General features: G+C 46.5%; 3 protein-coding genes and 1 long non-coding RNA gene across 5 annotated transcripts; 3 read left to right on the top strand and 1 right to left on the bottom strand.

The window, feature by feature from the left end:
- Positions 1–202: 202 nt before the first annotated feature.
- On the top strand, positions 203–9,635 carry vcam1b (vascular cell adhesion molecule 1b). Of its 2 annotated transcripts, XM_051069523.1 has the most exons (11): positions 219–360; positions 897–1,046; positions 1,319–1,621; positions 2,061–2,366; positions 2,751–3,011; positions 3,104–3,376; positions 3,473–3,757; positions 5,248–5,547; positions 6,079–6,351; positions 7,960–8,220; positions 8,310–9,635. In XM_051069523.1, the coding sequence occupies exons 1-11, from the start codon at positions 324–326 to the stop codon at positions 8,468–8,470; spliced, it is 2,610 nt and encodes an 869-aa protein (XP_050925480.1). In that variant the 5' UTR covers positions 219–323; the 3' UTR covers positions 8,471–9,635. The 2 variants fall into 2 exon arrangements, with proteins under 2 accessions (XP_018518077.1, XP_050925480.1); XM_018662561.2 differs by lacking the exon at positions 897–1,046 and having other exon boundaries at positions 203–360.
- LOC127142251 (uncharacterized) lies at positions 9,295–12,967 on the bottom strand. Its single transcript, XR_007812735.1, has 2 exons — positions 12,860–12,967; positions 9,295–11,849 (listed from the first exon to the last, which is right to left on the bottom strand). It is a non-coding gene; the product is annotated as an uncharacterized LOC127142251 (long non-coding RNA).
- On the top strand, positions 12,344–16,600 carry dbt (dihydrolipoamide branched chain transacylase E2). Its single transcript, XM_018662572.2, is given in 13 exon segments — positions 12,344–12,454; positions 12,897–13,029; positions 13,500–13,575; positions 14,129–14,310; positions 14,397–14,524; positions 14,591–14,746; positions 14,748–14,844; positions 14,956–15,122; positions 15,205–15,282; positions 15,382–15,573; positions 15,671–15,742; positions 16,281–16,421; positions 16,423–16,600. Coding segments are annotated over 13 exon segments (1,494 nt in total). The 5' UTR covers positions 12,344–12,409; the 3' UTR covers positions 16,450–16,600.
- Positions 16,601–16,745: 145 nt separating this feature from the next.
- On the top strand, positions 16,746–21,915 carry lrrc39 (leucine rich repeat containing 39). The gene is given in 9 exon segments (XM_018662616.2): positions 16,746–18,762; positions 19,564–19,793; positions 20,383–20,491; positions 20,592–20,748; positions 20,858–20,994; positions 21,189–21,334; positions 21,419–21,571; positions 21,728–21,796; positions 21,798–21,915. Coding segments are annotated over 8 exon segments (1,026 nt in total). The 5' UTR covers positions 16,746–18,762; positions 19,564–19,656.
- Positions 21,916–22,644: the final 729 nt, after the last annotated feature.

Genomic DNA, 22,644 nt, shown 5'->3' with positions numbered 1-22,644 from the left:
TAATCTGGTTGTTGTTTAATGATCAGGTTTTTCTTCTGAATGTGGCTGAAAACAAACAGGTTTAAAATAAAGGAAGTGTTTTAGTGTTTTACAGGGTTGTAGTGTGGTGTGTGTCCTGCAGAGGGCGCTGTGGTCTGTGAACGCACCACCACAGACAAAGACAGGCAGGGGGAGGAGGGGGACGAGGGGGAGCTTCAGGGGGCGTTTGTTTCTCTGGAGGATTTACAGACGGCTTCAGTGTGTCGACTGAAACATCGACACAAAGGAGACGCTGCTCCTCACTCATCCATTCATCTGTTCATCCATTCACTCGTTCACCCAGTATGTCTGTCTACAGGAGCTTCACTCTGCTCTTCACAGGTAAGATCAGTTCATCAGTCACTGTTTCTGTTTTCTCCTGTTTTACTCTGGAGACATGAATGTTGAATTCATGTCGTCATGTCTCAGTTTGAGGTAAACAACTAATAAACAATAATTGATGATGATGATGATGATGATGCAGGGAGTAAACAGACGGAGGAGAATTCCGATCCACATTTGAAATCTTTCATTAAACTGAGGGTTTTTATTTTCTGATCTTTCTCATGTCCATGTATTGATTATAAATTGATCAGTTGTTAAACATCAGGTGACCTGGAGAAGGGTCACGACCCAGAGGTTGAGAAACTTTGTTTTTCAGTTTGTTTTTTGTGATAAATGGTGAATCTTCCTCTGCTCACACTGACCAATCACAGCTTCACACATTCATCACATTCACCCAGTCACACACTGGTCTTACACCTGGACTCCAAACAACCCAGATCAGACCAGAGTCCAGATTCTGGAGTCTGGAGAGGCTGTAAATTTCCCCACTGTGGGACTAATAAAGGATTATCTTATCTTATCTTATTCATCAGATTCACATTTATACAGAGTTGATCTGAGGTCAGCAGGACTCCTTCATTCTATCTGGGGCTGGTTCAGACCAGGATCAGGTCTCAGTGACTCCTCTGGACTCTGGACTGAGGACATGAGACAGTCTGAAGTGACTGAAAGCTCCAGAGTCAGTAAGAGAACACTTAGTTAAACTGAAACTGAATCAGAAAATAAAAGACCAGGTCCAGGTCAGACCTGCTGCTACAGTCAGGTCATCAACTGTAAAGTCCTGATCAACATCGTGGATCAGAGATCAATAACCTGATCATTCTGATTGATCCTTTCAAAATAAAACTTGTGATTCCTGCTGAGAGTCTGAGACAAGAAACTGGACCAGAGCTGAACAGAGTGAATGTCACAGTTTGTTTATCAGACTCTCAGTTGTTGTTGTTTGTCTCCTCAGCTGTGCTGCTGATGTCACTGTGGTGTGTTCAGGGTCTGCGTGTCAATGTGGTTCCCAGACAGCCCCTGTTCAGACTGGGGGAGCGTCAGCAGCTGGTCTGCTCTGTTCAGGACTGTCCCCTGACCCCGAGCTTCTCCTGGTCTCTGCTGGGGGACCGGCCTCTGACGGCCTCCGTCAGCACCGCCGAGACCCGCTCCACCGTGACCTTTGACCCTGTGATGATGGCGCATGAAGGAGCTCTGCTGTGTAAAGTTATCTGTGGAGGAGACAGGAAACAGACCAGGATCAACGTCCACGTTTACTGTGAGTTCACTGCAGCACGGTCAGGTGGTCACATCTGCAAGAACCTGATTGGACGATACTCATCAGCTGATTAACGAGACTCTGACTGAAACATGAACAACAGAGCTCATACAGGTTCAACTGCACAGGATTAACTGACGCTGAGAGAAAAATAACATTTCTATCAGGGGAAAATGAATGAATGAAGCTAAGCTAAGCTAACAAAACAAAGTAAACTAAGCTAAGATAAGCTAAGCTAACCAAAAGTAAGCTAAGCTAAGCTAAGCTAACAACAACAACAAGCAGGAAAACGTCTGTTCAGTCGTCAGTAGTTACTTGACGTTGTTATGTTTTTATAAATTTTATTTTTAATGACAAAACTTTATTTAAACTTCCTGTGGAGACAGAGCCGATGATGTCATTGTAAACTGACTGGTCTCTGTCTGTCCTCTGGGTCCAGCCTTCCCATCAGCCCCTGTGATCCGAGGCCAGGACCACCTGAGACCAGGGGCGGAGTCCACCCTCACCTGTCAGGTGTCTGATCTTTACCCCACTGAGCTGCTCAACCTCACCTGGTTCAGAGGAGACCGAGTCCTGGAGAGCACTGTCGGAGATCCTGGATCCAGCTCCGTCCGGTCTGAGTACAGGTTCACGCCTCAGATCCAGGACTCAGGAGCCAACATCACCTGCAGGGCCGCGCTAGACCTGCCGAACCTGCCAGCTGAGAACCGGACCAGAGAGACCACCAGCTCCCTGAACGTGTTCTGTAAGTCTGAGTCCTCAAGTCTAAGTCCTCTAGTCTGGGTCTGAGTCCTCTAGTCTGAGTCCTCTAGTCTAAATCCTCTAGTCTGGGTCTAAGTCCTCTAGTCTGAGTCTGGGTCCTTCAATCTGAGTCCTCTAGTCTAGGTCTGGGTCCAGGCTAACTGAGGTCAGACTGAACCTGATTCTGTTTGTTTTCCAGCTTTATCTGGTTTAAGATCAAAACAGGATGCAGTTTCCATGGAGACAACGTCAGTCAGTTGCCCTGGTTACTGAATTAATCTCAAACTGATCAAGGGTCTAAAAGTGAACTGATTTAAACTGTTACAAGGTGTCTGGTTCAGACTCTGTGGATCTGGTTCAGACTCTGAGGATCTGGTCTCCTCTGCAGATGCTCCTGTTGTGACGTGGATCTCAGACCCGGTCCTGGTGATGGCCGGCTCTCCACTCACCCTCACCTGTTCTGTGGAGGGAAACCCTGAGCCGACCGTCACCTGGATCTTCAGGATGGGGGACGGTCGGTCTCTGCCATGGGGGCAAGGCCATGAGCTGGTCTTCACAGCGGTGAGTCTGTCTGAGTCTGGACACTACGAGTGCGAGGCCAGAAACAGCGAAGGAAACATGACGGCGACGGTGGACGTCACGGTTCACGGTCAGAGTGAAGCTCCTGTTTCATTCACAATCTCTGTTTGTCTCACCTGTCTCACCTGTCTGTCTCTATCACCTGTCCCACCTGTCCCACAGCTCCACCCACCAACACCTCCATCTCCCTGAGTCCAGGTGAGGAGGTGGTGGAGGGTCAGCAGGTGACGGTTACCTGCAGCTCAGAGGGAGCTCCGCCCCCCACACTGGTCCTGAGGAGGGAGGGGGTGGAGCTTCAGAGGAGTGACCCCACCTCCTCCTCCTCGCTCTCCTTCAACCTCTCCTCTGCCCTGCTGGAAGACTCCGCCCACTACCAGTGTGAAGCCTCCAACCAGTACGGATCCCAGCAGGTGTCCAGCTCCGTCAGGGTCAGAGGTCAGGACTCAGAGACTTTATTTAAAATCCTGATCAATAACATTGATCAGAGTATTGATCAGACTGATTCAGGTCGGCGGTTGTTTTCTCCCTCAGCTCACCCTCTGCAGGTGGAGGTGAGTCCTCAGGTCTCCGCAGCAGAGCGGGGTTCAGGCCTGGTCCTGACCTGCAGAGCCACCGGATGTCTCCACCCCCCCACCCTCACCTGGTGGAGGACAGACCAGAACCAGAGCCAGACTGTCCTCCAGAGGACCCGGCAGCAGGACGGACTGAACCTGCTCCACCTGCAGGACCTGGACCTCCAGGATCAGGGAGGGTACAGCTGTGAGGCCGAGTGCGACTCCGTCATCAGGACCAGGACCATCCAGGTCCACATCTACTGTGAGTCTGACACACCTGAGACCTGACACACCTGAGACCAATCATTTAGTTTTTGGTCTTTTAATTTGAAAAAACCCTGAATCAACTCCTTAAAACAATTTTAAGGAGTTTGTAACTTTGCCTTTAACTGTCATTGAAAATGTTTTTTAAGGTTTAAAATTCCTTTAATCATCGATCAGCGTGTGAAAAAGACACAATTTTTTAAAAAAAGAAACAAGGAAGAGTTAAGAAATAATGTTGTAAAAATAAAAGGTGACTTAGTTTTAAAAAAAATACAATCAGAACAGGCCAGAACATGATGGTGGTGGTGAAGCAGAGAGAGAAAAGGCCAGAGGAGGACAGAGCCTGCTCTGGCATGACCCTGTAAGCTGGAGAAAAGCACAGGGGCTTTCCAGAAGACAGTGGCCTTGGTGATAAGTTAATAGTGTATTTTAATAAGGTGTCCAAGGATGGACAGTTAAACGAACCAATGTTTTAATGGTGTAAGTTTGACAGACCAATAAACTGACCAGAGAGGCATGGAGAGTCACAGCCAAAACTGTATAAAAAGAGGCACATGAGCCAGTACAGTTCAGAGCTCTTCAGGTGTATCATGTATGCGCTGTGAACTGTTCTCAGGTTTCTTTGTCGACAAATAAACTCTGCTCGGTCCTGGACTCAGCTGCTGTTTGTTTGGACACAGAGGTCAAAGATCACAGTGTTGTTTCAGAGAGCGGGAACGTTTCCTCCCTCAGACCCGTGTTTATGAGCTGAGGAGGACCGACTCCAGCGCTCCGACAAAGTGACAGAGTAAAGGAAGAGAAGCCAAATACTCCCCCGTCCCTCACCCCCCCGTCCCTCTGACCCTTTTAACTGCAGCAGTAAATCCTCCCTCGGCTCAGAGACAGAAACAGGAGGAAAGGAGTCTGTGATAATAAGTAATAAGCTCAGTGTTTATCATCAGACTGCTGACAAGGTCCACACTCTGACCCTGGATCAGTCTGAAGGTCCTGATCCTACATTTCTCCTGTTCTTACTGAAAGTTACATAATTCACAGTGTCAGTGTTTCTGAGATTCTCCAGCAGCTCAACTGTGACGTTCCTTCTGCAACAGAAATGAAACTATGATCAGAGAGTTTTGTTCTGACTCTGTCACAGAAGTTTCCACAGACGTTCTGCAGCTGTTCAGAAGAATTTATTCATGTCTCAGGAACAATTAGAATGATTTAAGTTTTACTCTGAAGGTCTGAGTCGTGTTCTCAGCTCTGAACAAACTGACTCAGAGTCTGAATCAGTTTCACATGAACTTAAATTTCTGCACTTCAGTTTCGTCAGAGAATCAGATCCAGCTGATTGATTTATTTGTGTTGTTGAATGTTTCTTAACTTTCCATCTTTAACTTCTGAGATCTCTGAATTTAAAACCTGATGAAGGATCTAATCAAACATTAAAACAGTGGTTTGGCCTTTAATAATCTGGATGTTGTGAATCTGTGTTTTTATTCTATCCAGCGTTTCCGTCTGATCTGGTTTTGAGGGATCCTGGTCCCATCCTGCTGGGTCAGGAGGCGATCCTTCACTGTGATGTCGTTAACGTCTTTTCAACCAATCAGCTGAGGATCCAGTGGCTGTCAGGGAACACGACGCTGATGTCGGAGTCCTTCGGGTTCTCCAGTTCTTTACAGAACGTCTCGTCTGTCCTTCAGCTCCGGGTTGAGGAGGACCATGTCCTGACCTGCAGAGCGGAGCTGTTGACAGAGGACGGAGACGTGTGGAGGTCCAGGAGGACCAGCGTCCCTCTGCAGGTCCACTGTGAGTCTCTGAGGAAATAAAAGCTGAAGTCCTGAAGTCTTTAGACTGTTTCTGTGAAACAGCTGCAGGAAGTGTTGACCTTACCCTGTGATATAGTTTTTATTTAACAACTCAAATGTGCAGTTTAGTTTAGTTTAGTTTAGTTTTAAAGAATCTGTTACAATTAAATAGTTTGAATCATTTTAAGAGAAGAAGCCTTGTCCCATGTTACAGCAGACCACAGGGAAGAGGAGCTGGACCTTCAACTTTCTGTATATGTTTGTAATGACCTTCCAACACATTAGACTAAAATCAGAGTGCATCTCTATGCAGACGATACTCTTCTTTACGAGTTAAACAACAGAGGATGTGGACAAAGCTGCCTCCTGGTTTTGAGTTAACAAACTAAATCCATGTTTTTTTGACTCTAAGAACTGGAAACTCTTTAGTTTTTAATGTACCTCTCACATCTGCAGGGTTATGAGGAGTGATAGCCGGAGTTCAGCTTCAGTTTCTGTTTATAGTCTCAGTCCTCGTCTGTTTGTGTTCCAGATGCTCCGAGGAACACCTCCATCTCCCTGAGTCCAGGTGAGGAGGTGGTGGAGGGTCAGCAGGTGACGGTTACCTGCAGCTCAGAGGGAGCTCCGCCCCCCACACTGGTCCTGAGGAGGGAGGGGGCGGAGCTTCAGCGGAGTGACCCTGCCTCCTCCTCCTCACTCTCCTTCAACCTCTCCTCTGCCCTGCTGGAAGACTCCGCCCACTACCAGTGTGAAGCCTCCAACCAGTACGGATCCCAGCAGGTGTCCAGCTCCATCAGGGTCAGAGGTCAGGACTCAGAGACTTTATTTATACTCACCCTGTCAGAACAAACCTGCAGCTCAACGTGTTTTAAGTCACATGATAAAATGTTAATTTTAGTCATTTTACTTCTTTAAACCAGAAAACAACATTATTACGAAACGAGTCACATCAGGTTTTATTTCTGCTTATTTTCAGGAACATTTATAGTTTCATTGTTTTTTTTCTCAACACAAAAACTTTTAGTTTCGTTACACTTGCAACTATGAAGCATGATCCAGAGAAAAGAGAGGAATCTATGAAAAGCAGCTGAGATTTGTCCAAAACGTCAGTAGATTTGTTTCTAGGTGCTTTTTGAAAAATCAAAAGAAAACTCGTTAACGAGTCTGAAAAGTCAAAGATGCTGAGTCGTTAACGCTGCCTGTGAACGTCTTCTGATGAGGAAACTCCAACACTCATGTAGTCAACCGGTGGTTTAACTTCACCACAAGACAGGTGTTTGTCTCTACACAGCTGAACCAGTTGTTGTGGACTCAGGACTGAGTCTCCAGATTCAAACTGTCGGGTCCTGATGAGAAACTCTGAACCTGGGATTCCCAGATCTTTTCAGTCTTTCTCTTCCTCAGCTCCAGTTTCTCCTTCTGCTTTTTGTTTGATTTGTTTCTCTGTGTTGTGACGGCCGTTATCTGAACACTCAACCTCTCACTCCTTCACATGATGCTGAGAGCAGCTGTGGACAGAAATAAACTCTGACTCCTCTGCTCAGTAATGTGTTGGACATTTCCAGCTCTCAGCCTCCTCCACAGAACCAGACCTCAGTCTGAAGATGGCTCAACAGCTCCAGGTGTGTCCTCACCTGAGAGGAAGGAGCTGCACAGTCACATAGTTTTTATATGAAAGAGACCTGGTTGCAGCTTTGTAATGAATCATGGTTTATATTGAGAATTTTAAAGGTGGAGAGATGTCAGAGACATGTTCCTTAGAATAAAAAACTGAGAAGATGTCAGAGTTTATTCAAAGCAGAAGTAAAGCAGTAATACTCAGTCACATGACAGAGTGGGTCCAGTATCAGGAGCTGATGTGTTGGTTAAAGGTCTGACAGGAGGTCAACAGGTTCACCTGATGGTCGCCTCCTTTAGGATTAGAATAACCAACACTGTGGCGTCCACAGTAACTCTGAACAGGACTTCCTTAAACCTTTGACATTATCATGATTGAAAACCTCTTCACCAGTCACTTCCCTCCAGTTGTTAGTCAGTGACCACAGGTTAGTGCTGGATCTCTGCCAACTCCACACTGTATCAGCTCTTATCTGTTGTGTCAGAATTATCGGCTTATTAGTTTCCGTTTGACCTCTGAGTGTTTGAATCAGACAGCACATTAACCTCCCTACATGTCTCTGTGAGGATCCACCAGGCTCAGACTTCATTCTGATTCACAGGAAATTAGATATTTTCATCAGAGATAATTTCTCTGGTTTCAGATGATCGGCTGCTTTTCTTTTCTGAAGGCGTCACTGAGAAACTGTTTTCACTCAGCAGATTAATCAATAATTAAAATGATAGTTTCAGTCCAGATCATGTGACCTCTGACCCAAACTCTAACTCTGATCTGATCTGGTCTCTTCTGGTCCAGCTCCTCCGAGAAACACCACAGTCCTGGTCCTGCCGTCTACGGTGGTCCAAGTGGGACAAAACGTGACTGTCTGCTGTCAGACCATCAGCTTCCCTCCGTCCGCCATGACCCTGAAGAAACTGACCAATGGGACGGAGATTTACTCCCTCAATGGCACCTTCCTCTTGGTCAACGTCACGGCCAGAGACTCCGGGCTGTACCAGGTCAACGTGACCAATGACCTTGGATACCAGGTCAAGGTCTTCAGCATCAGCGTCAGAGGTCAGTCAGTCTGGTTCAGACCGATTCAGACTCAGTCGTTTGGTCTCGTTCTGTGTTTGAATTTTAAATCTTCCTCTTCTTCCTCACAGAGAGAAGCAGCAGCCTTCCTCCCAGTCTCAGCATCATCATCATCCCAGCCGTCTGCGTCACCGCTGGGCTGGCAGCTATCGCCGTGCTCCTTGACTACCTCAGGAGGTCCAGGAAGAAAGGTTTTTATCAGCTGCCTCAGTCTGCTCCGTCCTCAGCCTGAAGCTAACAGGCTAACAGGCTCCTACATGTGGCTTCTGCAGTTCAACATCTTGCTACAACTCTGACATGAAGAGATACGGCCGCCAACGTGCAGCTGGGACTCTGCAGTCTGTGGTTCCTGCTTCCATCATATGACTGATACTGAGTGCTGGAGTCAAAGGAAACTGGACTTTAGGTTCATTGAAGACGTTTCACCTCTGAAAGGCTTCATCAGTTTAAAATCTGATGGGGGGGGGTCTCAGGTATTTGACCTATGGTGTCACCGTGGAGGTGGTCCTCAGTTTCAGTTGGACACAGATGTCCTCCTTTACCCTCCATCTGTCTTCTCTGCTCAAAATGTGGGTGTCCTCAAAGATCCTGACAGAAGTCCAGTTGCCTTCGAGTCCAGCACTGAAGACAACCATGACCTGGATGAACCTGCACAGATGTGAGTCGACTATGTTCCTTCCTGCACTCTAGATTCCAGGGAAGATCCAACATGGACTCTGTTCCTGACACAAATTTTATAACTCTCCATCACCACCTAAATAAGACTCCACCAGGGCTGAACGATTTTGGGAAAATATCTAATTGATCTGATTTGTGATGTTTTCAGCAGACACTGTACATATAAAACATGTGGTCTGTACAGCAGTAAACAGAGGAAAAGAGCAGCTCTGTCTCTATCAGCAGATCATTAGTTCTGACTTTCAGTCTGTGGTCTCTGTCTGTCCATCTGTGATGTTACAGAGACCTACAGACGCCTGCAGCAGCTTTTCTGTCTCTGAACGCAGCGAGTTGTCGACCCGTCTCCTCTGAGGTGGCGGCCATTTTGTTTTTGTTAGTGGGCGTTTCCACAGTTGCTTTGACTCAGGCCTCTTGTGATTGGTGAGTGTGACTGTCTGTCACACAGACAACGATAAGACCTGATGAAGACCTTGGGTCAGAGTCAGGAGCTGGAAACACAATCAGTAACTTTGTGAACTGTCCCTTTAACCTGAAGATTCACTCTGAAACTGAGACATTGCTCTGAGTTAAAGCTTTGCTTCAGCTTCCTGTGACCTCTGACCTTTGACCTTTGACCTGTCAGAGGAGGTGAAGGTTCAGTGTGGTACTGCTTCCTGTTCTGTGTGTATATATGTACAGTTTATCACCCTGTGCTTTTATTAAACATATTTATTTCTTCACCTCTGAGCCTGGAACATGATCTGATGTCCTGGGAATTTTCTGGGAATTTTCTGTGAATCAGCAGCGTTCCTCTTTTTCTTTCACTCTCTGTGTTTTTACTGGAAGTCTTCAAAACGTCTCAGCTGTCGCCATGGAGACGCCCACGCCACTGCTCAGACTATCCAACCTGAAAACTCTGTGAATGCACAGACGCTTTGTTTCTCAACAGAAACTTCCACCTTAAATCAAATCTCTGTGAATCCACAGAAACTTTATTTTCATCTCATTTCCTGTCGGTATAAAAGACTGAACCCCCCCCACCCATCCACCATCCACACACACACACACACACACACACACACACACTTACAGATTACAACACTGAGGCTGTTTTCCTCTGGTCTCATCAGGTTTCTATGGCCTCAGGCCCGGGGGGTGGGCGGTGTGGGGGACTCCTGGGATCATCAGAATTAGTAGAAGAAAAGCAGATTTCCATTCCAACCTCATATTATTGTAAATAGATAAAACTTTATTCAACTTGTGTCAAACACAGAGATGAATGTGACACACCAACAGAATGAAAACTATTATCAGAGGCTTTTAAAGAAAAGTGACAATTATAACATTAAATTAAATAAAGTAAGAAGTGATTATACAACATCTATACAACACATATACACTGTACAGAGTCCTAAACCTGCAGCAGAATAAATCCTGATGATTCAGTAAATAAACTGAATAAATGACATTAATCTGATGATGTTTTTATGTTTTAAAAAAGTCAAACTGATGATTGATCCTTGTGTTTTTAATGTTTCTGCTCAGTAAATAACCTGAATTTATTCAGACTGAGACAGAGACTCTGTGAAACTGGAAACGTTCACACCTCTCGTCTCCAACCTTCCCGTTTCCATGACGACGGGCTGAACGAGCCAATGAGCTTTGTGTCGACTGTCCAGGACAAAAAAGCTCCGGGACGTTTAATTCATCTGTTCGGCTCGGACTGACACTGAGCCAGGAATTAGACCAATCCCACCACCGTGACCACCACTGCTGAACAAAACAACAGGGAGCTGAGCGTATGTGTGTGTCTGTGTGTGTGTGTGTGTGTCTGTGTGTGTGTGTGTGTCTGTGTGGTGTGTGTGTGTGTGTGTGTGTGTGTGTGTGTTATGTTTTGCTGACTCGTGTCTGAAGCTTCCTGTTGACCTTCACTGACACTGTACAGATATTAAACTACAGCACACTGTACCGACCCCCACACCCCCCGACCTCTGACCCCTGACCCCTGCGGCCCCTGCTGCTGTGCCCAGGAGACCCCACTCAGTGTCACTGTCGCTGCAGTTTCAGCTGAAACAGTGAAAACGTTGATGAATGTGTTTCTTTCTGCTCCATCTGGTGTTTTTCAGTCGTGAGGCGTTCGCTGTCCCGCTGGGCCTCCGTGACCTCTGACCTCTGCTGTTGTGTAACAGAGGACGGACGGTTCTGCTGCGACTTGTCATTTTAATCTGCTGCTGACATTTCCTGTCTGAGAGAAGAGCTGAGGACTGTGATTCTCATCACTGACAGAACCTTAACAATAAAAGTCAGTGTGATGGAGGATTTTCAAAATAAAAGCCTCGGCGGTCAGAGGTCAGACGAGTCCAGGATGTTCCTCTCCTCCTTCAGACCTGCAGCTCTCTTCAGCAGCGGGTGGAAATGACCTCGGCTGACCAGTCATTTCCACTTCCTGTCCCTGAACCGACCAATCATATTCCACTTCCAGTCTCTGCTCTGATCCGTGGCTGCTGGTGTTTAATCACAAGATGATCGGCGTGGAGGACAGAGCGTTGGCGTTTGTGGTCGCCATGGAAACTGATCAGTGACAGAGACATGCTTTCAGAATAAAAGCTCAGAGGAAACAGAGGCTGCAGAGCTTCATTCAGAATCCTCCTGTTCTCACTTTCCTTCAGTGTCACAGTCAAACAGAGTCAGAACATCAGAGGAGACTCAGAGTCGGACTTTACTCTGAGTTTGTTTCTCTCCACATGTCGACTCGTTTCATCTTCTCTGAATCTGTTGAATGTTTTTAGTTTAGTTGTGTTTGTTGGAGACCAGAGAGCCTGAGGACTGTGTGATCCAGATCAGACTTTGTCCTCCTCACTGAGAGTTGACCCAGAGTCAACAAACCCAGAGGCTCCACACAGGGAGGTTCACAGAGGCTTCACTGAGATCTGGCTCCACCTGCTGCTCAGTGTCTGAAACACACAGAGAAACCTAAAGATGTAAAAATATGAAGATTTATTTTAAATAAACAGAAAATAAAACCGTTTTAATTTGAACATTAAGCAGCTGAGGCTCATTTACAATATCTACTCACTTTAACTACTAACTTTAAATAATAAAAATAAAAGTAATAGAGTAATTTCAATGTGTGATATTACTGAAGTATTATTATTATTATTAGCAGTAGTAGTAGTAGTGTAAGTAGTAGTAGTAGAAGTTTAACATCAGATAAAGATTTTTCTTTATTTTGCTGTAAAGTGTCAGGATGAAACTCTTTTAGTCTCTGATTTAAAATAAATTAATATGATTTCTTTCTGTAAAATCAGACATGTTTGTTGTATGACGTAAACAAAGTAAAAATAAACTGAAATAAATGTAAAAACTGAAGAGGTTAAACTTCCTGTAGTTCCTCCGCTGACCGCCGGACGGCAGCGTCACGTCATCTCTGCTGAGATCCAGAAGAAGAAGAAGACTGAGTGCTGATTGGCTGCTGAGAGGGGCGTGCGGCTGTGACGTGTAGCGGAGAGGAAAGATGGCGGCGGTGACCAGAGGCTCGTTCAGTGCGCTCAGAAGGCTGGTGAGGAAATAACCCGGCGACACGTTCACATGTCTGAACCTTTAAATGTTTACGTGGTGGAACGAGTCTGATGCTAACACGGAGCTAATGCTAATGTCATGTCATCACTCCGTCACCCGGTCAGCTCCTTAGCTTAGCCTGGTAGCTGCTGCCGCCGTGCTAACTCTGATGCTAATGCTAACTGGTTGAATTAAAAACAAACTGTAGCCGCATGCTAACACACCGGCTAGCAGTTAGCTTCGGTTGGCTTCAGTTAGCTTCCTGCCGGTGAAGCAGCTGCAGAGAGCTAACAGCTGACAGGCTAACTGAGGTTCAGTAGAGACCAGATCCAGATCAGCAGTAGACCTGGCTGTGAAGCAGCTGTTGTCTGTTTGGGTCAGGATGAGGTCAGGGTCTGTGGTTTACCTGTCCAGGTGATGTGTGTCTGATCTCTTCCTGTCAGCTGAGTCAGCAGTACCGCTGCAGATGTTTCCGGCTGCAGAACTTCAGACCTGAGCGGACTCTGCACACGCCCCCTTTCACATGTGACAGGAACCTCCAGATGCTCAGCAGCAGGACGCTGCACACTGCTGCCGGTGAGTCCAGACCAGCAGAGACCTGAGTCCTGCAGAGACCTGAAACCTGGTGACCTTTAATCATCCTGCAGGTTTTTTCTTGTGTGTTTTAAGTGGTTTAACACTCAGACTCTGAAACACCTGAGTTCAGATCTGGTTGGTCTAGATTCACGAATTTCAGGAATTCAGGAAGTTGACAGGTGCTGGATCCTCTACAACAGACTCTTTGTCTGATCCAACACCTGACCACTTCCTGACAGGTGAGAGTCAGGAAGAGGCTGCCTGCCGGATCACAGGCGTCTCCTGGTTCAGGTTTTTGTTTGATGACTCAGCAGTTTGTCAGATCCAGAGAATCCGGATCAGCAGGTTTTAAGGTTTTTAAGGTCTGAGAATCAGCCACAGTCCTGATCCACAGTCCCGATCCACCAGAGAACATGATGGTGATGTCGTAGATGATGTTGATGATGTCACTGATGCGTTTTGCCCCGCAGTGAGTCGAGGACCCATCGTCCAGTTCAAACTGTCAGACATCGGAGAGGGGATCATGGAGGTGACGGTGAAGGAGTGGTACGTACTGACACCACAAAAGACCACATGAGACCACATAACACAGAGACCACATTGAGACTATATCAACACTTAGACTTAAAAAAACGACTGAAACTCACAAAAATCTATAGAAACTACTAGAACTGTGCAGGACTGTAATGGTTATCAGAGACCACCACAGACCAGGATCGTGGTTTCTCCTTTTCTCATGGTGTGAACATTCATGGTTATCCACCAACCGAACAGAGAATCTGACTTGTGAATCCATCGTCCTTCCTCCAGGACTTCCTGTTGATCAGTGGATCAATGAAGAAACTGATCAGCAGATTAATGAAAACATAAATCAGAATCAGAAAGCAGGACTCTAACTTGTAATAGATTACTCTACAGAGTAGTGTTAGTATCTTTTTTGAAGTAAAGCAAGTGAATTCTTCCTCTGTGACTGACACGTGAACTTTGAAAAACTGATATTTGATCAAACCATGAAAACCTGGTACTGCTGCAGTCCAGAAGAAACTGATCAGAGACCAGACCACGTCCTGGTCTGCATGAATTCGATGTTGTGTTTCAGGTACGTGAAGGAGGGCGACAAAGTTTCTCAGTTCGACAGCATCTGTGAGGTTCAGAGCGACAAGGCGTCGGTCACCATCACCAGCCGCTACGATGGAGTCATCAGGAAACTCTACTATGACGTGGACGCCACCGCCTTGGTGGGAAAACCGCTGGTGGACATTGAAACCGAGTCCGGCTCAGGTGAGACATGACATCTGGAACCAGATCTACTCTGTTTCCTGTAGTTGTAGTTTGAACCAGACTAAAACCTGACTGCTATTGTTCAGAGGTGATCCAGGAGGAGGACGTGGTCGAGACACCGGCGATGGCTCGAGAAGAACATACCCACCAGGAGATCAAAGGTCACAAGACCCAGGCCACGCCCGCCGTGAGACGCCTCGCCATGGAGAACAACGTAAGTCTGTTCCCTAGTCTGTTCCCAGTATAACCAGTTACTAGTCTGACTGGTTTTTCTCTTTAGATAAAGCTCAGTGAGGTGGTGGGGACCGGTAAAGATGGACGGATCCTGAAGGAGGACATCCTGAACTTCCTGGCGAAGCAGACGGGAGCCATCTTGCCTCCAACCCCGTTCCAGGAGATCCAGACTCCGGGTCCGGCTCTGGCCCCAGGCTCCCGCTGCCACCAGGCCCATGAGCACTCCGGCAGTGACCAAACCTCCACCCACCACACCCAAACCCGTCTTCACCGGGAAGGACGTCACCGAGCCGCTGAAAGGTTTGCTGAGAACCATTACTGTTCTAGAGGAAGACGAGTTGATGTTCATAATCCTGTCAGATTGAGCTCAGGTGTAAACCAGGTGTTCTCCTGCTGATCACCTGTCTGCAGGTTTCCATAAAGCGATGGTGAAGACGATGTCGGCGGCGCTGAAGATCCCTCACTTTGGTTACTGTGACGAAGTCGACCTGAGCCGCCTGGTGGCTCTGAGAGCTGAACTCAGGTCTGTGGCTGAAGGTCGCGGTGTCAAACTGAGCTACATGCCCTTCTTCATCAAGGTAGGAGCTGAGGTACAGGTGGTGAAGACACTGATGCTGATTGGTTAAATGTGACATTAATACTGTGCTCTCATTGGCTCAGGCTGCCTCCCTCGGCCTCCTCCACTTCCCCATCCTGAACGCTTCGGTGGACGAAGGCTGCCAGAACATCACCTACAAGGTAAAGACAGACGCTGCCTTCAGCTCTGCTGCTGCTGCTGCTGTTGTTGTTGCTGCCATTGTTGCCATGGTGATGACGGCCTTGTCTCTCGTGCCTCAGGCGTCTCATAACATCGGCTTAGCCATGGACACCAATCAGGGTCTGCTGGTTCCGAACGTGAAGAACGTGCAGCTGCTCAGTGTGTTCGAGATCGCTCAGGAGCTGAACCGGCTGCAGGCGCTGGGGTCCACCGGTCAGCTGGGAACCTCAGACCTGACTGGAGGAACCTTCACCCTGTCCAACATCGGATCAGTGAGTCCAGACACACAACAGACACACAACAGGACTGAGGTCTGAACCTGATCCAGACCTGGTCTAACACAAACATGTTCTCTGTGGTTTAAACCAGATCGGGGGGACGTACGCCAAACCGGTGATTCTCCCCCCTGAGGTCGCCATCGGAGCGCTGGGAAAAATCCAGGTGAGTTCCAAACTTTTCCAGGATGATCAGAGTCGGAACATGAAGATCTCTGTGAACGTGTTGATGCAGTTTCTCAGAGAATCATTCAGATCTATCTTTAGTGTCTCCTCTGGAGCTTTCTGTCGGTCATGGTCTTCATCAGTCCAGTTAGTGACAGAAGGACTGATGGAGGAGGTGGAGATGTTTTATTATAGATCTCTGTCTGAGTGACGCTGCCTTCAAGGCCAGTGGGAGGATGTGAACAGTAACTGGTCCTCACTCAGACCTATTACACCTCGTCCACCTGGGTCAGCTCAGGACCAGCTCCGGTCCTGATCCAGGTCTGAGATCTGTGGGTTCAGAGAAAATACCAGAACCTGAATCTGTTTTTGCTTAAATGTGTTTCTTTGCTTGATGACATCACCTGTGTGATGCTGTGGGAGACGAACAGGTAAATAAACATCTTCACCTGAAGTTCAATCAGCTGGAGGTTTAAGTGACAAACAGAATCTCTGTCAGAGGTCAGAGGTCAGTGTTGATGACACCTGTCTGTGTTCAGGTGCTGCCTCGGTTTGGCGCCGGCGGTCAGGTGATCCCGGCTCACATCATGAAGGTCAGCTGGTCAGCGGATCATCGCATCATCGACGGAGCCACCATGTGTCGCTTCTCCAACCTGTGGAGGGAGTACCTGGAGAACCCAGGCCAGCATGGTGCTGGACCTCAAATAGACTCAACATTTCCCATCAGCCCCGGGGAGAATGGAGACGCCACACTAACTCTCACCCCCTCCCACCCCAACCCCGTCTTCCTGTTGGAGGCCTTCAATCGCTGTTGTGTCCTCGTTGCCTTAGGGGGCGGGCTCAGCCTGTCAATCATGTTGTTTCCACGACGACCAGTCACCCGCAGACCAGAGGTCAGTGGTAGTCCGGTCCAGGTCTGGACCTGGACCCTCACAGACCTGATCAGTGTGAACTTCCTGTGTCAGGGTCAAAGGTCAGAGTCCTGTGGTCTGATCTGGATCTGATTCACCGATCGATCAGTGATCAATTCATTAATCAACAGAAACATGAATCAGATAGTTTGAGTTTTTAGACAGAAACTGTGAAACGACCTGATGATCAATCAGAAACTGATCACATAATATTTATCTCAGATCAGTGATTAAATTGATTGAAATGTGAAAATGTTTGGATGAATCTGACCAAACTGGGGTGGGAGCGCTGGTTGTCTGACCTGGGTCTAGATCAGAGGTCTTCGCCTGTGAATCTGACCAAACTGGGCCAAAGTCCAGATCTGAAGGAGCAGAACGGTTCTTTAACATTGTCAGGGTTTCAAACACACTCCAGGAGTCATGTGATCAGATCAGACTGACCTTAGATCAGTTTGTCTCAGAGTTGAGTTTGAACAAAATCATTAGAAATCAGAAACTGGTTTTTACTCCTCAGCCCAACATCAGGACCAAATATACAACCACCACCACCACCCCCCTACTGGGTTCATTGAATGAGTCTGAACGTGGCCTCTACAACCCCCCCCCCCTACAAAAACCTACAAACTGCTGCTGACCCCCCCCCCCAACATATGTTTGTATGTATTTATCACAGACTGCCCCCCCCCCCACCCCCCCCAAACAATGACCTGTTACTCCTCTCTCTCAGTATCTGCAGAGATCAGTGTTGACCCCCTTCTCTGATCAGATCTGAATCACCTCAGTACCTGGAGATTACAGGTGAGCAGCAGCCGTTCTGGAGCTTTTGACCATGTCACTGAACCTGAATCTGTTTGAAGACGTCGCCTCCATTTTGTGTCTGAACTGATGAATCAGATTCTTCAGTCAGTTAATGAGAGTCAGTCCTGATCCTGATCTAGGTTGATCCGGTCCAGGTTCAGGGTTGGTGTGAAGACTCCAGAGCAGCTGCTGATTGGATGAACACCTCAGCATCTGGACACTGATGTGACCCTGATGTTTCTCTGCTCCTCGGTCGTAGATGAATGTAGCTGTGTCCTGTCTGACCACCAGAGGGCAGAGAAACACAAAGAGTCTAAACTGTGAACAGCTGCTGATCCAGGTGCTGTTGCTCTGCACCTGTTGCTCTGCACCTCCTCCTGAAGGAAACATCTAGTAGCTGCTGTCTCTGGTCTGAGCCTGGTTCTGTGCCCAGATATTGAGGTGGTCTGGTCCTGATGTGGTCCTGGTCCTGATCAGCTGCTCCGTCACTAACCTCCCGTCTCCTCCTCCTGAAGCAGATGGAGCTTTCAGTCGTTTCTCCTGGACTTCCTCTGTGTCCTGGTGGCTGGTGGGTAAAGGTCTCATGGTGTCGGTTGTATGTTACAAGACTGTTTGTCTCTGTGTTGAAGGTGTTTTTCCTGCTCTGTGTTGGGTTTTGTATTTTTGGGATCGTGTAGTTTTCAGGCTTCAGGTCTGAATCCGTGAACTGAACCATTTGAATAAAGCTGAAGTGCACAAACCTTAGAAACACTAACCAGAGGACGATGAGTAGTTTCTTTTTCATCTCCAGGTTTAAATCTGTTAATGCTGAACTGATCGAATAAACTGTTTGATGTCCAGACCTGAGACCACACTGACAAGGACCAGGTTCTGGTCTGCTGCAGTGAGTCTTTCCTCTGGACGGACACTGGATGGCAGCATCGAGCTGTGTGAGTGTTGTTAATGACCATGTCTATCTCTTTATGGCCACAGCTGGCGAGCAGCTGGTTACAGCAGGATCATGAGTTCAGTGAACTTCAGTGGCTTTCACAGTCTCCAGATCTGGATCTAGTAGATCTTGAGCTGGTAGATCCAGTAGATCTGGAGACTGGCAGCATGAATGAATCAGAGCAAAGAGAAGAGCTACCCAGAGTCAGAGAGGTGTTCCTAATAAACTGATCAGAGTCAGAAGAACATGAATTTCTGAACTAACAGACTCTGTCATGTGACTCTGTGTCAGTGAAGACATGTGACCTCGAGACTAAAATTATCCAGCAGCTGATCAGAGGTCAGATTTCAGCAGCATGGAGGACGACTGCTGCTCTGCTACAAGGTGAGAACTGACACGCTACAGGAGTACAGCACTACAATACTGCAGTACTACAGTACTACAATACCATTATACTGTAGTACTACAGTGTCCTACTGTAGTCAGTACTTCAGTATACAGTACAGTACTGAAGTACTGACTACAGTAGTACAACATCAGCACTTAACAGAGATTTAAGTCACAAACAGAAACTCGGTGGATTTTCAGTGTTGATGATAAAATATTTGACAGTTTATTATTTTAATGTTTTTCTGTTAAATACTTTTTTTTTTTCCTTTTTTCACCTCCGAGGTTCAAAACTTTGACGTCATTCTCTTAATGTTTTTTATTTAAACTAAAATGAGTATTTTTTAAAAATATCACTGTACAAAATAATTAAATATATTGAAGTTGATTGAGAATAAAATATTATTCACTGAAGCTGCATAAAAATAAATAAAAAACATTTAAAAGAAGCATTCAAATATTTACAATTAAACGTTAAAGTTCTTTACATTTGACTAAATTCCATAACATTAATGTTAATCACATATTAAATGTTTTTACTCGACTGCTGGAAACATTTAGGTCTCAAATTATATATTTTTTAAAAATACGGAACTCGTTTTTTGTAAAAAATGTTGATGTGTAGTTTAGTTTTTTCCGTTTATTGATTTATGTATTGATTTACTGATTTATTTACTCATTAAAGTTTGAGTCACATTAATAGATTTTGATCGATAAAAATAAAAAATATGAAAGTCTGAATTTTAATCATAAAAATGTTTTTCTCTCGTTAACACGTCACTAATTGATTAATGACAGATAATAATAACAGAATGATCAGAGGGAAGACAAGGCTGCAGTTCAGAGGTCAGAGGTCATCTCACCTGTCCATCTGTGTGCTGTGACATCATCATGGTGGGCGTGGCTGTGTGCAGCTCGGTCAGCTCCATCAAAGCTCTGTGGGAGACGAGGATCAGGAGGTGGAAGGAGGAGAAGGGCGAGGAGGAGGAGCAAAGGAGGAGGAGGACCAGAGGCGGGGCAACCTGCAGGTCAGACTCATCTGAAATGTTTTTTTTATTGATTGAAAGCACATGAAGTGACGACTTTAACTCTGAAGTGTGTCTCACCTGTGAACAAACACTCACTTGTGAAGATAATGACAGATAAACATTAAGTCGAGCTCCAGCTGAGTTTCAGCTTGTTGTTTATCTGTTTACTGCTTCACTCTCTCAGCTCTCACATCATCGTTCTTCGGGGAAACAGCTGTAAACAGCTGTAAACTCTGTCCTCCACCTGCAGACTCAGTCAGAGAGCAGCAGGTGGAGACTTTAACAGGTAAAGAGTCAGAGATTTAACTCAGGATGAGGAGGAGGAGACCAAACACAGAGAGAAAACAGAGATTGATCAGGTGGAGACAAACACCACATTGATCATCATGTTGATCTGTAACTGATAGATGAGCAGGTAAACAAGACAAACACCAGGACCTGAGGTCTGACACAGTCTTTAAAGACTCAGATTGCAGCATTAGAACAAATTCACGGTTCAGTTTCTGGTTGAGTGTTTCTGGTGGTCCTGGTCCTCAGACTGAGTCCAGGTCAGTTTTGTCTGTGATGTCTCTTGATGTTTGTGGTCCAGACTGAGTCTTGGTGTTTGGGAGGACCGGGCGACTCTGGCTCGACTTAAACAGAAGCTGCAGACAGAAGATGGACGACTGGTCCTCCGAATCGAACAGGAGGAGTGGGAGGTAAAGTCCTCAGCGGACTGTAGAGATGGTGGATTTATCTGTTCTGGTCCCAGGACCACAGGGATCTGATGTGATTCTCTGATTGTCATAACATTCCCAGACTTTGCCGGGCTGTCTGGTCCAGTTCAGTCAGGTTCAGGAGTGGCAGATCCACCGGACCGGACTGCAGAAGATCCCTCACTTCATCTCCAGCTTCCAAAACCTTCTGGTTCTTGATCTGTCCCGTAACGGTGTCACAGAGATCCCCAGACAGATCGGTCAGTATGCCCAACCTTCCTCTACAGATTTGAGGGATGTAGACCCTGTGGTGTTTTCAGTTCAGGTGTCAGAGTGTTGAGTCTTCTGGTGTCCTGGTTCTGGTCTCAGGTAAACTGACCCGGCTCAGAGAGCTGCTGCTGAGCTACAACAGAGTCCAGTTTGTTCCTGAGGAGCTGAGCAGCTGCGAGAGTCTGGAGAGACTGGAACTGGCCATGAACCGGGACCTGGACCACCTACCAGACCAGGTATGAACCAAAACCTAAACCAGTTTTAGGTATGAATGAATACCACAGGTACCTTCCAAAGGTGTGAACTCAAAGCAACTTTCAGACCAAGTGTGGATCCAAACCTAAAGCATCCTTCTGACCAGTGACTGTAGACCTGAATCTACAGAGGAGTTCTGATCCAGCTGATCTGAGGTCTGTTCTGTCCTCTGTAGTTCAGGAACCTGAAGAAGCTGCAGCACCTAGATCTGTCCATGAACGACTTCACCTGCCTGCCAGACTGCGTGGTTGCACTGCCGGTGCTCGAGTGGCTTGACATGGGAGGAAACCGACTGCAGCACTTACCTGAGGACATAGACAGGTGGGTGAGGGAGGACAGTGACATCATCAGAGCCCCGCCCCCTCAGACACCAGCCAATGAACAGTGAGATATGTCTGTCCTCAGGATGGAGAAGCTGCACACTCTGTGGCTGCAGAGGAACGAGCTTGAGAAACTCCCAGACTGCATCAGCAGGATGGCGAGTCTGGACACTCTGGTCCTCAGCTGCAACAAACTGAGAGACATTCCCCCTCTGATGGAGGACATGTCCAACCTCAGGTCAGTCTGTCCACCCTCATGTCCAACCTCAGGTCAGTCAGTCCTCACGCAGAGACGTGTCAGTAGAAACATCCTGCAGTGTTTCTTGTCCTTCACAGTGAAACAGTGTTTGATAATGAACTTTTCAGTCAATGCAACCTTTGTCTTTCTGTGCAGGTTTGTGAATTTCAGGGACAACCCTCTGACTCTGGATGTGACGCTGCCATGCAGGGAGCCGAAGGCCGAGGACTGATGAGGACGAAGACGACAGAGAGATGTTTGGACGGGAGTTCATGCAGATGTACATCCACGAGTCCAGAAAGAGAGCGTACGCTGCGCTCAACATGCACTGTGTCAACCGTTAGTACCAACACCTGATCCACCAACCACATCTCAGACTTAACAACTGACGTTTAACACTTTAACACTTTAACTCTGAGTCTGAGCCTGACTCTAAGTTTGGACGTGACCAGAACTTAAACCATGAAATTTGCACTTGCCTCTGTTTCTCTTGGTCCAGTCTCAGTCACAGACTCTGAGCTCATGATTTCTCTAGAGTTTTACACTCAGAGCTGCTGGTTGACCATCAGTTCAGCGTTTTGCTCAAAGACACTTCAGCAGGTGATCAGGAGGAGCTGGGAATTGAACCACCGACCTTCTGACAGACAACCTGCTGAGACACATCTGGTTCATGTCCTGGTGAATTTTACCTGTGAACTGACTCAGCATGGTCTGAGGATTTATTTATTTATAAGTATTATAAAATCATCTTTATGTCTTGGACATTTCCTGATCACACGTCAGAATTTTTTAATTTATAAAAACTCAAAATAGCTGAAACAGATGAAAGCCCTAAAAAAAGCGAGGAAACCTTGAGTTGACATAATCAAACTTCAGATTAATATTAAAATAACAAACACATAATACAACTATTACTAATAAATAATCAATAATAACAAGTTATGCCTAAGAATTGATTGCATTAAAATGAATTTATATCTAATTAGTAATAAATCCTAATATTAATAGTCATAATACTAATACGGTTCTTATTTGTTTTTAATATGAAATATTTGATCAAAAATAACTAATAT

Source organism: Lates calcarifer, unplaced genomic scaffold, assembly GCF_001640805.2.
Source record: "Lates calcarifer isolate ASB-BC8 unplaced genomic scaffold, TLL_Latcal_v3 scaffold_36_77, whole genome shotgun sequence".
NCBI lineage: Eukaryota > Metazoa > Chordata > Actinopteri > Centropomidae > Lates > Lates calcarifer.
The sequence above is the reverse complement of the archived record's forward strand: the minus strand, read 5'-3'. Positions and strand labels throughout refer to the sequence as shown.

What these genes read in the sequence shown, in the direction of transcription:
- vcam1b (XM_051069523.1), top strand. Translation starts at nt 324, where the DNA reads ATGTCTGTCTACAGGAGCTTCACTCTGCTCTTCACAG. An exon ending in GATCAACGTCCACGTTTACT is followed by an intron (nt 1,622 to 2,060) that starts GTGAGTTCACTG and finishes CTCTGGGTCCAG; the next exon opens with CCTTCCCATCAGCCCCTGTG. An exon ending in CATCCAGGTCCACATCTACT is followed by an intron (nt 3,758 to 5,247) that starts GTGAGTCTGACA and finishes TATTCTATCCAG; the next exon opens with CGTTTCCGTCTGATCTGGTT.